The 16,446-nt window shown below is 43.3% G+C and overlaps 2 protein-coding genes across 4 annotated transcripts in view; one reads left to right on the forward strand and one right to left on the reverse strand.

Annotated features, from left to right (window-relative positions):
* The window catches only part of ASAP1 (ArfGAP with SH3 domain, ankyrin repeat and PH domain 1), a 239,949-nt gene extending 231,995 nt beyond the window's left edge, over window positions 1-7,954 (forward strand). For all 3 annotated transcript variants that reach the window (XM_075825722.1, XM_075825724.1, XM_075825723.1), the window contains 5 exons: window positions 1,996-2,065; window positions 3,058-3,116; window positions 3,942-4,450; window positions 6,327-6,449; window positions 7,429-7,954. In XM_075825722.1, the coding sequence (XP_075681837.1) occupies window positions 1,996-2,065; window positions 3,058-3,116; window positions 3,942-4,450; window positions 6,327-6,449; window positions 7,429-7,503 (836 nt within the window). In that variant the 3' untranslated portion in view covers window positions 7,504-7,954. The remainder of the gene's footprint in view (window positions 1-1,995; window positions 2,066-3,057; window positions 3,117-3,941; window positions 4,451-6,326; window positions 6,450-7,428) is intronic.
* A 4,771-nt stretch (window positions 7,955-12,725) lies between these two features.
* Window positions 12,726-16,216, reverse strand: LOC142651265 (elongation factor 1-alpha). The gene is made up of 7 exons (XM_075825726.1): window positions 16,120-16,216; window positions 15,815-15,994; window positions 15,275-15,571; window positions 14,612-14,762; window positions 13,517-13,773; window positions 13,168-13,402; window positions 12,726-12,966 (listed from the first exon to the last, which is right to left on the reverse strand). Exons 1-7 carry the CDS (start codon window positions 16,141-16,143, stop codon window positions 12,848-12,850), a joined length of 1,263 nt encoding a protein of 420 aa, XP_075681841.1. The 5' UTR covers window positions 16,144-16,216; the 3' UTR covers window positions 12,726-12,847.
* Between the last annotated feature and the right edge of the window lie 230 nt (window positions 16,217-16,446).

Raw genomic sequence — 16,446 nt, forward strand, 5'->3', positions numbered from 1 at the left:
TGTCCCAGAATCCTTTGCTGCTCTGTCGTTCATATTCTCTGCTGACTTTTTCGAGCTGAGATTTCAATGAGAATCGGCCTTTATTTATAGCGCAGCGCGACAAGGAGCGGGTAGGGCCACACGTAGCGGAGTTTTTCCACAACAGATATCGCAGCAAATTTGTATCGACCCCGAGGCTATGGATATGGGTCAGTTCACACGTTGCGTAAATAAATACTGTAGCAATTGTATTTGCGTAAACGCTGCTTATTTGTTGCGGGTTTTCCCCACTAAATTCAATGGGGAGGTAAAACCCACGACAAATAGCAGTTGTTGCGTTTTTTTGCAGCGGGTTTCTCAGAAAAAAAATCTTATACTTACCCAGAAGTCTGTCTTTCTTCCTCCAAGCCGGCCTCCTGGGATGACGTTTGATCCCATGTGACCTCCGCTGCAGCCTATCACAGGCTGTAGTGGCGGTCACATGGGATGAAACGTCATCCCAAGTGGCCGGCCTGGATGATGTCAGAGGACCGGCCTCCTGGGATGAACGCTGCTTCTATCTTCTCCTCAGGGTCCGCCGGACACCCGACATTCAGCTGCCTGATCGCTCGGGCAGCAAGCTAAAACCAGCGCCGTAAATAGTCTATGGCGCGGGTTTTAAGAACCCTGACCGCTGGCCGTAAATACACAGCCGACGGGCGGGAACTGGTTAAGCAGTAAAGTCATAAAAGAAGTCACTTTATCACATGAACCTTGGAGGGAATTTACTAACTTTTCTACGTAGAAAATTCGCAAACGGCACAAAAGTCGCCGTTTGCAGTACAATTTGCAACTTTTTTGCCATTTCCGCCACTCCGAAAACTTGGATTATTTTAAAAGTAGGTGGAGTTTTGAGTAAGGGGCGGGGCCACTCGTGGACCGCCAAATCTATCATAATTTACACAAGAAACTGGAGTAAATTATGGCGCAAATCTACTCTAACACATAGCTAGCGTAGATTTGACTCTGGCACACGCATGGCCAGAGAATCGCCTAATTTATCAAGTCGTGCGCCTCAATAAATTAGGTGCAACTTTCTTTATATTAAGACTGGCATATGAAACACCAGTCTAAATAAATCCTCCCCCCCCCTTGTGTATATTGTGCGCCATTTTCTGGGGCAATGTAAACAATGGAAGGTTCCGGTTGCCATGGCTACGTTCAGGGTCATGTATATGTATGTACCTTTACTCCTCCAGTCTGTACTAGATATACTAATATACACATACACTATATTAGGTGTAAAGTTTGGTGAGCATGTAGATAGATGTCCCTGGATGTAGCCAGAAAACCTCCATTCTTTACACTGCAGGCTGCATAAAATGTACTGGAGAATAATTCAAAATAGTAATAAAGTTTCTAGCACTATATATTACATGACTTATTTTTTTTATTTCAAATTAGTAACCTACAGGCCAGAGTGGCGAGTGCGTACAGGTGTAGCAGAGTTGAGGTTGTCATTTGGTACAACTCGTGTTATATTTAGGTTTTACATAGTAATGTGGATAAACTTCACTGTATTCTCTTTACTCAGAGATATGGCGATGCAACATCGAAATAGTTGAATGACCAAAAATTTTTTTTATGCTTTTAGATAATGCGTCCGGCTTACCTGCAGTCCTATGTAAAGCCACCTATAACACATCCTGATCAAATGATCGTGTCAGCACTGCTACACCTTTCTGTATTGCTATTAGAAATGTTCCCCCTAGTGGACAGGTTACAAAATGCATGTAACGTCACGTAGGAATAGGGAATACAGTATTTTCCGATGTCATTTATGACCGATCCTCGCGTAGGAAGGCTGCCGGCACTTCTTCATACACTTCCATTCCTCCTTTGCTCTTTACTCGCTTTTTCTTCTCTGTTTAAGGGTCCCCTTTCCAATTCTTCTTGGATGTTGATGCCGTTCCAGCATCTGAATGATGGCACCCAACGAAACGCGCCTTATTCACTTCTCTGTACTTTCCTCACCAGGTAATGACATGGGCCACAGCCCAGGAGAGAAATCTATGAATAAATTTGAAAGACTGACTCACTCCGCCAGGTTAGTGTCTGATTTTGTAAAGGTTTCGGAGACAAAAATGCATTCAAAGGGCGCAGCTAAGCAACTTGCATTTATTGCGCCAAATTAGGTAGAACAGCTATAAGGTGGCGTACGCTTCTCTAGTATGATGTTGGGCCATATATAATCGAAAGTGTTGGCCATCGTGCTAAGTTTACCACTAGAGGCAGTACTGTAGACTGGCACTTCCTGTTTTGTACCTCTCCCTTTTCGGCTATGTGGTGATGATGACTGATTGACAGGTCGGTTGTACTGCTGGAGACTAGATAGGCAGGATTACACCACTGACCATAGAAGAGGGTGGAATGTACACACACTGGGGGAGGCTTACTAAGCTAAATGACCTAGAATTGCGGCTCAATTTGCGCCAAAAAACTGTCGCACATGTCTTACGTAATTTATTATGTGTTTTAGACCCTTTTTGCGCCTCACTAGACTGTTCTTAATATTGGTCAAATGTAAGCCAATCAAGACTCGGCGTAAGGTAGAAAAAAAGTGTCCATTGAGATGCACCAAATTGATCATACAGCGCGTGTCACTGTGATAAATTTGGCGCGTCTTTTGCTTGCCTGGTCTAGTTTTCATCGAATAACCTGCTCCAATGTGGCCATTCCTCACAACTGCCCATTTTTCATGGGATTGTCCAAGACATGGACCCCAATGAGGACGAGCGCTCGTTACTCCCATCGCTCATCCCCATACATTTCTGTCATGCCAGCAGCGCGTCATTGTTTACGGAGTGGCGGTCACGCTTGCCGCGCTGCCGCTTCATTCATTCTCTATGGGACTGAGCCCAGCGATCAAACTCTTATCACTTATCCTATGTGTAGTTGATACGTCGTTATGGTGGGATAACCCCTTTAAACCGTGCAGAACCCTTAAAATACGAGCATCTATGAAAACGGACATGAACCGCTCCATTCACCGTAATTCTAGGTCGCTGGGGTGACTTGTTATTCTCTTTATTTTTTTAGCACCGGAACTACAAAATCGACATTAGGGCCCAGAGTTTTGCCAAAACTACCTCAAAAAGGTAAGTGATGAGGCTCCTTTACAGCGTTTCCTTCCCCGCGGCGCTCCTGTCCACCCTCTTGGCAGGGACCTTCCTAACGCTCCATTCACTGGTGAATAAGAACGCAGCTATTCAAGAAAAAGGCAGAGACCCAAAGGTTGGACCCCCCTCCCGGTCATCATTTTATCGCATATCCTAGAAATTTGGCGTAACATTAGAAGATGGGATTACCCCTTTAAATCTTTGGGGCCGCATTGTATCTGCAGGTTTTTCTGAATGCAGTCCTACGTAAAGCCACATAGAACATTGTGTGATCGGTATGAGTGCCAAATTACAAGGCCGGCTCTACTACATCTGTAATCCAACCTACCGGTTACCTAAAATCAGGTTGAGTGATGGCCTTACATGCCGATCTTGGGGTTTATTTAAAGTTCTCCAACTGGTTAATTTGGCATTTATTAGGGGAACGTCATGGGTTAAGTCCTGCCAAGCCTCCTTGCCCCTTCTCTGCCCTGGGTTAACTTTCCATTCTGCCAGTCAAAGACCTGGGTATTCTGAGGCAGCGGTTGCTAGGGACTTGTTACCTGACAACCCTGTTGAAAAAACTGTTGTTAGGCAGGGTATCCTTAGCAACCGGAATGTCAGACGTGACTCTGGATTTGCAAAAAAATTAGGATAAGGACCCCTTTGGCCTTTTGGGCTCCTCCATGTATTATATTGCAGGTATAACGGTGTAGTTCTTGTTGTAAGGAGGCAGATAGAGGTTTAGATTATATAATGGCTGTAATCATAGTATAATGGTCCGTCCCACCAACTCATCTATATGTTTTTGGATCTCCTTCAAAGTGTCTCTTAGAAAAATAGACACCACTCATCATCTCTCTATGGACAAATACAACCAGCAGCCGGACATCTTCCAGAAGTCACCGCAGCCGGCAGACTTGCCTCAGAAGCCACAACTTGCCGATCTTCCTCCCAAACTGCAGCCGTCTGAATTCACACACAAGCCACACGTGGGAGATCTGCCACCAAAGCCCGGAGAACTGCCTCCTAAACCTCAGCTGGGAGACCTGCCGCCGAAGCCACAGCTCGGAGATCTACCTCCCAAGCCACAGCTGAAGGATCTTCCACCCAAACCCAACCTGGCCGACTTGGTGCCTAAGACACCTGTAGCAGATCCGGTTCCCAAACCTCAAACCCCGGAGGCGCACCACAATTCCCAGCCAGCCGAGGTGATTCAGAACTCGCAGCCGGCCGACCATACACCTGTCCAGAAACAGGGCTCCGAGGCTTCCGGTGACGGTAGACCTCCGCTTCCAGAAACACCTGTGCCACTTCCTCGGAAAATCAATACAGTAAGTGTCTTCCAGGGAAACCATAGACAGGGACGGCACCTAATCTAATAATTGGTAACGTTTCCGTATGGCAGAACCTCCCGTGTGTCCTAGGACGCAAAACGAGCGGGAACGGCAGGTGGTTGGCCGTGCGATCAAGAGGGGGGGCATCGGCTGTAATACACAGCCGCAGTCCCGTTCTGATGGCGATCAGAGAAACCTCTTGATCGCTGCCGTTTAACCCTTTGAATGCCAAGGGAGAGACTTATTACTTCATGACTAGTATGGGCAGATTGAACGACCCCCCCAGGCTGTCTGACCATGTTCCCTGTTATTAGGGCATACTAAGATATACCATAATAACTGCCTAGGCGCACAGGCTAATGTACCGGCATATAGATATCAAAATTAAAAAAAACGAAAAATGCCCCTATGGGGGTTAAAAAAAAGCCGCCATTTTTTACGAAAAATAAAAAGAAATAGAAGTCCCAAAACATAAAATAATATACACATATATTTGGTGTCGTCACGACTGTAACAACCTGCACAATAAATCTTTAGCATCATTTATGATCGTCTCTGCCATAAAAAGAAAAAACTGAAATTGATATTTTTCAGAATTTTTGACCAAATTAAAATGAACATAAATTTAGTGCTAATGTAAATGTACCAAAAATGGCAGCTACAGGAAGTACAACTCGTCCCGCTAACCACAAAGCCTTATACAGCAAACAAAATATAAAGAGTTTAGACTGCTGGATTGCAAAGAGGAAAAATCCCAAAATTGTTCCGGTACTTGTGGCCAAAATGTATGTATTTTTGCATTTAAAAAAATCACGTTTGTAATATACATTTATGAAAAATGTTGCTCCGCTTCAGTTCTGCAGCTTGTATGTATCCACTGTACGTAGAAGCTGCAGAACGCTGTATATTGGAAAGTTGCAAAACTTTAATACCTTTTATTATTTCAAGTTCTCTGCTTGATCTCAGTGAACAGAAACTTTTCTCTTTTTTATTTTAATCTCTTAAAGCTAAAAACCTGTCGGGAGCCTGTTCCGCTATAACATCTATAATGGAGCCCATTGGCCCCTCATATCCTGCTCTGTTAATTTTTTTAAAGTCCCCATCCCTCCCACAACCTCCTTTCAGCTAATTCGCTGATTTTTATTTTTTTGCCCTTATTAGAAAGTGTGAAAATCAAATCCGTGTAAAAATCTGCATGACGTTGCTGCAAATCCACCCTGTGTGAACATGGCCTTATAGGTCAATTTACATAGTAAACCAATGGTGACAGGTTTTCTACGAATCAGCTGATTTGTAATGTAGTGAGCGTACACGTGTGTGTAGTGATCATGCACATCTGCATGTACGTAGTGAGCTGTATATGTGTGAGCAAGTGTGTAACGGCTCGTGTCAGTGCGTGTATGTAGTGTTATATAGGCACTGGGCTGCAATATTATATACAGTAGAAATTACCCATATTCAATAAATGATCGGTTGGGGCTTCCAAAACTGCTAAGGACTGGTATTTTCTGGGTATGACCCTGCTATGGATGTAAACAAGAATGTTTCTACTCACTGACAACAAGCAGAGATCTTAAAAATATTGAGGTATTGGAAAACAGCACTTTTCTTCATGTATGAACTTTATTTACATAAAACCAGAGAAAAAACTATAATAGTAGAAAATCTTTAAAATGTTCGCAGTAAAGTAAAAGTTCCAACTGACCGGCGCCTGATAGTCCAGAATGTGTCTGGATTTACAGCTGCTGCACAAGTAGAGTTCTGGATTTCATCCATCTATGTGTCACCGACATATTCCGTAGCGGACGGGGCATCACGGATATAGGAGCTATATAATTTTTCTTCAATTTCTTTTCTTTTTTTTTTTTTTAAGGGGAAAACCAAGCTGAAGAGAGTGAAGACGATATACGATTGCCAAGCAGACAATGACGACGAGCTGACGTTTGCTGAGGGAGAGGTGATCATAGTGACTGGTGAAGAGGACCACGAGTGGTGGGTGAGTGTGTGTAATTTAATTTACTACAATATGGGTCTTCTTCTGCAAGAAGAAACATTACAGTGGGAGTGCAGCAAACAGCCTATTCGTTTGGCCCCCAGAACCAAGGGGAGGTTAAAGGGCCCTGCTGTGACTACTGGGTGGGAGAAGGGATGTCCTGCTGTATCTACTGAATAGGAAAGATATGCCCAGCTCTTCACTGGGTGTGAGAGACCCTGCTAGAACTACTAGAGGGGGTTGTAACGACTGGCTAGGAGGGGGAATGCATTGCTGTGACTACTAGGTGTAGAACCCCGCTGTGACTACTAGGTGTAAAACCCCGCTGTGACTACTAGGTGTAAAACCCCGCTGTGACTACTAGGTGTAAAACCCTGCTGTGACTACTAGGTGTAAAACCCCGCTGTGACTACTAGGTGTAAAACCCCGCTGTGACTACTAGGTGTAAAACCCCGCTGTGACTACTAGGTGTAAAACCCCGCTGTGACTACTAGGTGTAAAACCCCGCTGGGACTACTAGGTGTAAAACGCCGCTGTGACTACTAGGTGTAAAACGCCGCTGTTGTGACTACTAGGTGTAAAACGCCGCTGTTGTGACTACTAGGTGTAAAACGCCGCTGTTGTGACTACTAGGTGTAAAACGCCGCTGTTGTGACTACTAGGTGTAAAACGCCGCTGTTGTGACTACTAGGTGTAAAACGCCGCTGTTGTGACTACTAGGTGTAAAACGCCGCTGTTGTGACTACTAGGTGTAAAACGCTGCTGTTGTGACTACTAGGTGTAAAATCCCGCTGGTGAGCTTTCTAGGAAAGGTGAAAGAGTAAACAAGAGACTGCTGTGGTTAGGCGGAGGGGGGTGGGTCTCAAAATCTGCAAGAATGTAAGCTGGGTTTACAAATGTTTATATCTATTTTTTTTTCCATTATATTTCTTATACTTTTTGGATCAGAATTTTTGGGGAAATTAAATATTTCTACTTCTAGATCGGTCACGTCGAAGGATTTCCAGAAAGAAAAGGAGTCTTCCCGGTGTCTTTCGTCCACATCTTGTCAGAATAGAACCTGGATGTTTAAGTGTCGCAAATCAAGCCCCTCAGCGATGCCCCGTAGTCCACCCGTCCCCGTGTCTCCTGCGTCTGTATATAAGCTACTGTTCTCTTCATCCAGTACTTCCATTCTGTGTATTGTGAATGTGCTATGTTATCCGGCCTCCACCAGTATTACTACAGCCAGAGAAGCAGCCGCCGCCGCCAGCCCCCTCTCTTCTCTGGTTCCCCCTGGTTATCAGCACTTTTACCCCCCCTGCGGGCAACTCCATGTACTGCCAGAGCTGTCCTGTCCATATAGATACAGTATATATATCTGTTATACGCTCACTCCCTGATCACATGGCCGTCTCCAGATACTGGACGGGAAGGCATGCAAGTCTGCTCCACCTGTATTCCCACCTGCAAAACAATCACCCTGCGTATTTATTACGGATATAACAATTTCAGGATCGTTTTTGAAAGTCAAGCGTTTGCGTGTCCTGCGTGCTGGTTTGGTTTGGGACTTTTGCAACACACACAACTGTTACTTAGTAAAAAAAAAGCTATATTTCTATATAAAGGCTTCTCTTATTAGAAGTGACATACAGATATATAATATACACAAATATATATTCAAAAGGAAAACATTTCTGTTCCAATTCATCTGACTGCGAAACCATTATTCGCCTGTGTCCATTATGCATGCGATCCTCAAAACCACAAAAAAGAATAAAAAATAAAAAAAACATGAAAAACTCCAGAATACTTGAAACCTGTGATGAATAAACAGGGACATAAATGTAGTCCTAGACTTTGTTGTAGACCAAGTTGTTCTGTAGCCGTGAGGATCAAGAGGAATGTTTTGACCATTAGACGGATCTATTTGAAATACAGTATTACGTAAAAATAAAATAACGGATCAAACCCGGGAGGCCGAACGGTCTCGTGGAAATAAGTGTTCGCTTATGTATCTTTATTTTTATTTTTATTTTTTTCTATTTAAACTTTACCATAAATTATGTGGAACGGACTTAAATGTACATTGTTAGTTACATAGAAGCTGATCACGGAAGTATTAAACGCAGACACCGGAGGGGTCTCTAGTCGCCATTGGCGTGAAAGGTGAAGCACGACTCTTCTCTTGGGCTGTCGCAGGATCCTATGGCTCAGGCCAGATCATCGTGTTACGGACTGGAACTTGTTCATTGTGGTGATTGTTTAGATAGAGAGAGAAAAAAAAAATGTACATACTGTAGAGGTGTTTTGCATTTTTTATTATTTTTTCATACCCAGATAAAAAATGTTTTGTTTTTTTTTTATATATATTTGTATTTTTTTTTTTTTAATTTTTTTTTTTTAATTTTTTTATTTTTTTTTTCTCATCCTTGTGCACTTCTAAAAATGTAAGTTCTTTTATTTGGGGTATTTTAAAGGCACATCTTTTCTGCATGTAGAAATATTTTATTTATACTTTTTTTTTTCTGACTGAAATATTCAACCTGTTTTCAATGTGACAATTGATGAGAAATAAATTTGGCCTCGGAACGGCCAATAGCGGTAATCAAGTCTGTCAGACCGTGCATGGAGGAGAAAAAAAAATACAATATTTTCAAGTATTTCAGCAATACTCCATATCATGGACGGGCGTATCTGAAGGAAATGACTGGTAGGACCTTTGTCTGGGACTTTACCTGGCACAGTAATTAAACATGGTACAGTATATGGTTTTTAATGCAAAGTCACAAGCTCATTTTATTAATCATTCCATATTTTAAATTAATAAAAATGTTTAAAGTGACAAAACAATAGAAAGTGTTTTTTTTTATGTTACCAAAATACATTCATAGTATCGAATCTAAAAGTTATAGAAGATATTAGAAATATTTGGATATCTATTAATTACTATGTTTGAAAAGAAATTCCTCCTAAAAAAAAAAAGAGAATATTTTTGCGTGAACTTTTTGTTTTAGGCCATAAAAAGACAGTTTCTTAATCTGGAAAGGGTCCTAGTGAAAGATGTGCCATCCATATGGAGAAGATTTGGAACAAGGGGACAACCATCTTTGAGCCGCAGTCCCATAAACAAAAAGTTGTAGGATTATTGGAAGGAGTCGGGGGTGTAACTTGAAGCTCCTCAACACGCGGCGGAAATACAGAGCAGAAAAAACACTGAAATTGAGCCGCGGTGCATAGTTTTATTCCGCAGCGCGTCCATTGTATTTGCGTAAAACGCGGCTTATTTGTTGTGGGAATTCATCATGGAGTTAAAAGCTGCAACAAGTAATTACGGCGGGTTTGCAGTGATTCCGCCACAAAAGAACGTTTTAAACTTACCCAGAAGTCTGGTTCTTGCTCCAGGCTGGCCTCCTGGGATGACATGTGACCGCTGCGGCCAATCACAGGCTGTAGCAGCTGTCACATGGAATTAAAAGGCAGCCCGCTAAGTGCTGCAGTTTTTCACAGCTGAAATTCCGGGTGAAAAACTGCACCACAGTGTATCCGCTCCATGTGAGCTCAGCCTGAAAGGGAAAAAAGGGTCTATAAAAGTTGACCAAATGTAAAGCCTTTATTACACTGGATGATCGTGGCCGGTGCAGCAACCGCACAGCTCGTTGATCGGCGCTCGTTTGCTCCTTTCACAAGGATCTATGTATGAGAGTGAGCGCTCGTTACTGCGATCGTTGCCCATGTCTGTTTACCCAGGTGATGCGGACACGATTTTTTTTTTTTTTTTAAATTATACAACCAGCAGATGATTGGGCGTTTGCTCGTTCATCTGATCGCTGCTGTTTACACCGGGAAATTATCAGCAACGAGCGTCATATAAACGATGGTTTGCCCGATAATCGCCCAGTGTAAAACCCCCTCAATTCTAAGGTTGTTTTCACATCTGCATCAAGGACTTGGTTGCGAATTTCTTCAGGTTTGACAGGAATCGCTATTCTTCCTATTAGTGTCTGATGATCACCAGCGTCAAGTGTGGCAGAAAATGACCACCCAGTGATCAAGCGCTTTGTGCGCCCAATCAAAAGGGGCCGGTAATGTTCTTCATGGAGATGTGGAATTTTATCAATATTATTCAAGTCATTTTATGAGACTGGAAATAGACTTTTTTTTAATTGCTATTCCCAGAATGAACAAATCGCCCATCCACAGGAAAGGAGATAATGGTCTGATCATTGGGACTCCACTGATCGCTCGACATTGGAGTGGCGCAGTAAGGAGGAATTGGGGGGCTTTAGGACTCCCGGTGATTGTGTGCCCAGCAATCACCTATTTTTTTTGGATAGGCGCTAATTGTCGATTCTGGTTAGTTGTCCCCATGCATTTGCATCATGTCGGCAGCGCATCTCCCTGTTCACACTGGGGATGTGCTGTGCACTAGCAAACATTTTTTGATTTGCATGAAAGATACGGTCAGTTGAGGAACGATTGCCGTGTTTACAGAGCAGTGATCTGGAAAGAGCCTTTAAAAAAAAAACAAAAAAAAAAAAACTTTGACTCAAAAATGTGACATCCAGGGAGGTTGAACTGGATGTAGAGAGACGCGTCACCAAGACAATGGCTGGGGTACGTATGAACTTTCTTTCAAATGCTGCAGAAACTCTGCCCGAAAGGGCTGCCCCTTCTCTCTACCCCGTGAGAGAGAAGGGGCTGCCAATTAGTGAAGAGAAACCGGGTCCGGCAGTACGGGTGGAACACTGGTCGAATACGTGTGACAGCAGACCCGTATTTACAGGAGGAAAAAGTGTGCGTGCATGAGGCCCCAAGTCAGCGGTGTAAAAATACGCTTTGTATTAACTATAGTGAATTTCCTATTGAAATCAATCTGTGTAATATCAGCATTTATGCACCAAAATGATATGTTCTGGAGTGGAGATATGCCAGATGTGGAGATATGCCAGATCTTCTGGCTAGAAAGGCTTTGCAGGAGGTATCACAACGGTGACTTAAGACTTTGGCCACTCAGTCCACCCTGCCAGAATGTATGAACAGGAGATTTAAAAAAAAAATAAAAAAAACGCGGCAATGACTACTCCATTAGTGCCCAGCTATGATAACTACAACTGCTGATCTGTCCCTTATGCTTTACACTGCATCTCTGCTTGTTCATATTCAATGCTATGTATAAGCAAGTCGTCAGTGCATTGAACGTTTACTAGAAGTCACCCACTGCGGCTACTAAGGCAGAGACACAATATAATTTGTAGGCAATTTTATGACTAAATTAAAATTGCATTGCAATACCATGTTAATAGAAAGCAGTTTCATGCAACCCCAAAGTGGGACATTTGCCACAATATTTAACTTTAACATGGGATTTTTTTTAATACGATAGCCTTTAAATCGCATAGGAGCCCTGGACTAAAGTTTTGCCAACCTGACCTTTCCTAAATGGTGCCATCAGGGCCGTGTACAGGCGGATGTAGTGTTTCAGGTCACCCATTCACACGAATACATGGGGCACAGTCCTCCAGAATGAGCGACTCTCCACTGTGACAAATAGAGGGGGTACAGAGTTTGGAACAGCTGCCCCCCCCCCCCCCCAAAAAAAAAATCCATATGCCCTAATAAGAGACTTCTATAAAGATCTATTAGTGTTGTGTAACTACTTTATTAAAAATATTACTTTATTTTTTTTAGATACAGCTGCTCTATATTCCATATGCAGAGTAGCTGTATCTTGCGCTATTTACTTAAGCGGTCAGTCCCGTGGACCTTACGGGTTCAGGGTCAGCGGATCTACCTATTTGTCACATCTAAAATGTGAAAGAAAAAAAAAAGTGGACCTTCTGGAGCCGATGAAATGATAGATCTGGTTATTTGTTGACGAGCGTATCAACCGAAGTACCCCTCTCCTGAAGTGGAAATTCCTGCTCTCCTTTCTCTATGACATTTAGATGCAGTATGGAAGAGATTATAGAGCAGTAATGAGCGGTGTAGCTGCAAATCCAGCACTGGGGTGAGATGTAACACTTACTAGAAGCTGCAGCGTGTGTGCCTCTATGGGCAGCTGTAACCAGATCCTTCAGTGACCCAATAGTCTTCTAGGGGGCGATAGAGGAAAAAACTGTTTTCTCTAATGAGTTTAGGAAGCGCGCCCCAACCCCCCCCCCCCCCTTGTACTATTGACATGCAAAGTTTGTTGAAGCATTAGTGACCATTTACAAAGGTGAGGGCCAAAAGTTGTAGTCACTGATCCAAGAACCTGCCCAAAAACTCATACAACTGAATGCTTTGTAATATTTTTTTTTTTTAATTAGGCCATTTTAACATAAAGGAACAGTTACATTTCACTGTTGTGGCAGAAAACTCTGCAAATACTACACACAAATCTGTATAGTAACTAAGGAAATCGCCAGATGGCAAGGTCTTCATTTCACCAAGTTTGGCTTCTGGACTTGTTTCCGGGCCAAGCTGTTAATTTTCCTCTCCACGGATTTAACCACACCCACCGCGACAGTTTGCTTTAAGTCCCGTGCAGCGAAGCGTCCTACAGTTAGACACAAAGTAACAATTATAAGCCAGCAGACACAAGTGTGAGGTTAGTAGGCATACAGAGCAAAAATAAAACTATATTACAATTTTCATTGACAGACCTTAATGACCAAGTATCGGCCATAAAACATTCTATACTGGATGAAGATTGAAGACCCAGGACCGCTAGAAGTCCAAGATCCAAGCACAGACCTACCTAGAGGTGGGTAGTCAAAGAATCTCTCCACACAGAAGGGTTTAATGGGCTTGAGGGTCACAATTGCTGCATCTCCGGACTTCAGTTGAGAAGGACTGTCCTCCAGCTTTTTGCCAGACCTCCGATCAATCTTCTCCTGAAGATCAGAGAACTGGCAGGTGATGTGGGCAGTATGGCAATCTATGACTGGAGAGTAGCCAGCTTTGATGAAGCCAGGATGGTTCAGAATGATGACCTAAGAAAACAAGCCCATGAGTGACAATGTATTTGTCTGAGGGACATTTAGGTGGACTACACGTTCATGAGACCTCCTTGACTTAGTGTTAGTCCCCAATAAGCCATTACGTACCTGGGCAGTGAAACTGATTGCCTCAGTTGGTGGGTCACTCTTGGAGTTTCCAGCAACGTTTCCGCGTCTGAGACTCTTCACAGCAATGTTCTTCACATTAAATCCTATGTTATATCCTGGAAATGCCGTCTGAAGAGGCTCATGATGCATCTCTATGGACTTCACTTCCGCAGTAAAGTTCGAAGGTGCAAAGGAGATGGTCATGCCAGGCTTAAGGACCCCAGTTTCAACTTTACCCACAGGTACCGTGCCGATGCCTTACATGAAAGGAAACAGTTTTAATGAAGGTTGTCTAGAGACTTGATATCTACGTGATCATGGTCAACTTTTCAATTTAGTTTTAGGCTATGGAATAAAAATAACCATTATATCTAGAGGTGACCCATTGAGCCCTGGAGGCAGAGTTCCCAACATTCAGCAATGGCATCCTCCAGAGGAAGCCAAATACTGAAGACCGAGCTCTAAAGCCGGGTTCCCACACCATGCATTACAAAATCTCAAGCCCACACTGCGGGGGGGTTAAATAAAAAACACGCAGCGTAAAAGTAAATGGGCCTGCGGTGCGGAATTTACATTTATGCTGCATTTTTGTTGCTAGTCTGTTGAATTCAATGGGGATGCAAAACCAGCAACAGAAAGCCAAGCGGTGCAACTTTTGCGGCAGAATCGCAGCGATTCAATGCAAAAAAAAAACTAAACTCGCAACTCAAGTGAAAAAAAGCTGAACCCATGTGACCGCTGAAGCGTCATCTTGGGAGACCAGACTACATGCAGAAAAGACAGGGGCTGGTATGGTAGTTTTGGGGGTTTTAACCCAGTGGAAATTCAGTTTGAAAAACCATGCCATTATGTGGTGCGGTTTTTCGGATGGAAGTGGCTTCTGGTTCCAGATAGTCGCTGCACGCCAACCCGTGGGAACCCGGCCCAAGGAGGTGATAGGAGTGGGATCAATCTTCGATACAAGCCAAAACTAGAAGATTTGAGGAGACAGGACCAATCGTAAACCTATTACTGGTAATCATGCAACCGGTGGCAGAGGCGACAACACCAATCCCAAACTTGACTCCATACATGTTTTAGTAGAAAACCTCTTACCACCTATCTTGTATACGTCTTGTAGTGGCAGTCGTAATGGCTTGTTGGTTGGTCTCACTGGAGGAATCAGGTTATCCATGACCTCAAGTAGAGACTGTCCTTTAGTAAAGCCTTCTTTTCGCTTCACTTTCCATCCTTTAAACCAACTCATCTGAGAAACATACAAGTATTAATATGTAGAGTTTCGTTTCCAATGATTTTTTTTTTGGAGGTGCCACCACAGCTGGTTGCAGGCGTACATTTCACCGTGCCATATGGCTTTCATACAGTGCAGATTTGACATGTCATTTTTAAGCCAAAACAAGGATTGGAACCTAAACCGAAGAAATAGAGAAGGCCTTAAAGTCTCTTCTGTTAGAAGCAATTCTGGTTTTGGCTTAAAAAAAAATAAAAAACCCCACCTAGTCAAAATAGAGATCTTCTAAGCCTTCTCTTGTTTCCACCATGGAGAAGTATCGATATCTGGCTTTGATGCAAGTCACTTACTAGTGCCCACGGTTTCCAGAAGACCAAAAAGTTGAGCAAGGGTCAAAGAAACGTTCCTAGAGTGGTATAAAGCTCAAGACGGAGAGATTCAGATAAAAGGTGGTTTGGGATAAAACCAAAAACTAGACTCCCGTCACATCAAGTCTCTTGTATTTGTCAAACTAGCTAATAACTTACCTTCTGGCTTGGTGAAGAAATGTTCTCTCCAGTCCACCCCGACACTGGTACAAAGGGGATAGAATTTGGGCTGTAGCCGATCTTCTTTAGGTACATAGTCACATTCTTCACCACTTCATCGAACCTCTTCTCATTGTACGGAGGCTCCGTCACATCCATCTTGTTTACGCATACAATAAGTTGCTTGACACCCATGGTGTAGGCCAGAAGAGCATGTTCTCTGGTTTGACCATTTCTGGACACGCCGGCTTCAAACTCACCAGTGGCAGCAGAGACCACCAAAAGAGCCACGTCAGCCTAAAATAAGAGTAGACTTAATCGATACATGAACGTATGGTGCCTTATTTAAGCTATATTGGAGGAGAACCAACATAACCACAAGATGGCACCAAGATTATATGGCAGTTTTTTGGCGAGGACTGAATGCACCCAAGGACTAGGCTCGGATATACAAGGTCCTAGCTTTCTTTACCAAAACACGAAGTTGACCAGTAACCACAGCATTACATACTCCCATCCTATGGAGACCCCGACACCTACCTGGGATGTGCCAGTGATCATGTTCTTAATGAAGTCTCTGTGTCCCGGGGCATCAATTATTGTAATCGTGAACCTGTTGGTCTGGAACTTCCATAGAGAAATATCAATGGTTATTCCTCGCTCCCTCTCAGCCTTCAGCTTATCCAAGATCCACGCAAACTTGAAGGAGCTCTTGCCAATCTAGACACAGAAGTCGCCATTAGTCAGAGTCCCAGTTCTGAAGCACATTAACAGTCAGCACCAATAGACCTTATACCACTACTATAAAACCACATACCCCTAGACAACTGCAGGCAATAACTTACAAGGGGCAGATTCACCACCGTCATATGCAGCCTGGTTTTTACAATTGTATTTATAGGGTGTGGGCATAGAAAGAGGCAGTACACTACTGGGCATCCCATGTTGTGTACCCAATTAGAGAATTCAGCTAATAGAGGGGGGTACCCCCCATTCAGGGCCCTTCTGGAGGACCACACGCACATCCATGCATTACAAAAGACAGCACTTTAGTTCAATTAGCAATTGTAATACTACATTTTCCCTGTGATGGCGCTGCAGGAAAATAGAACACTTCCTGGGTCAGCCCACAGGTTCAGCAGCAGGACACCCTGCGATCAGCTCATCATTGG

Source organism: Rhinoderma darwinii, chromosome 5 (assembly GCF_050947455.1).
Source record: "Rhinoderma darwinii isolate aRhiDar2 chromosome 5, aRhiDar2.hap1, whole genome shotgun sequence".
Classification (NCBI taxonomy): domain Eukaryota; kingdom Metazoa; phylum Chordata; class Amphibia; order Anura; family Rhinodermatidae; genus Rhinoderma; species Rhinoderma darwinii.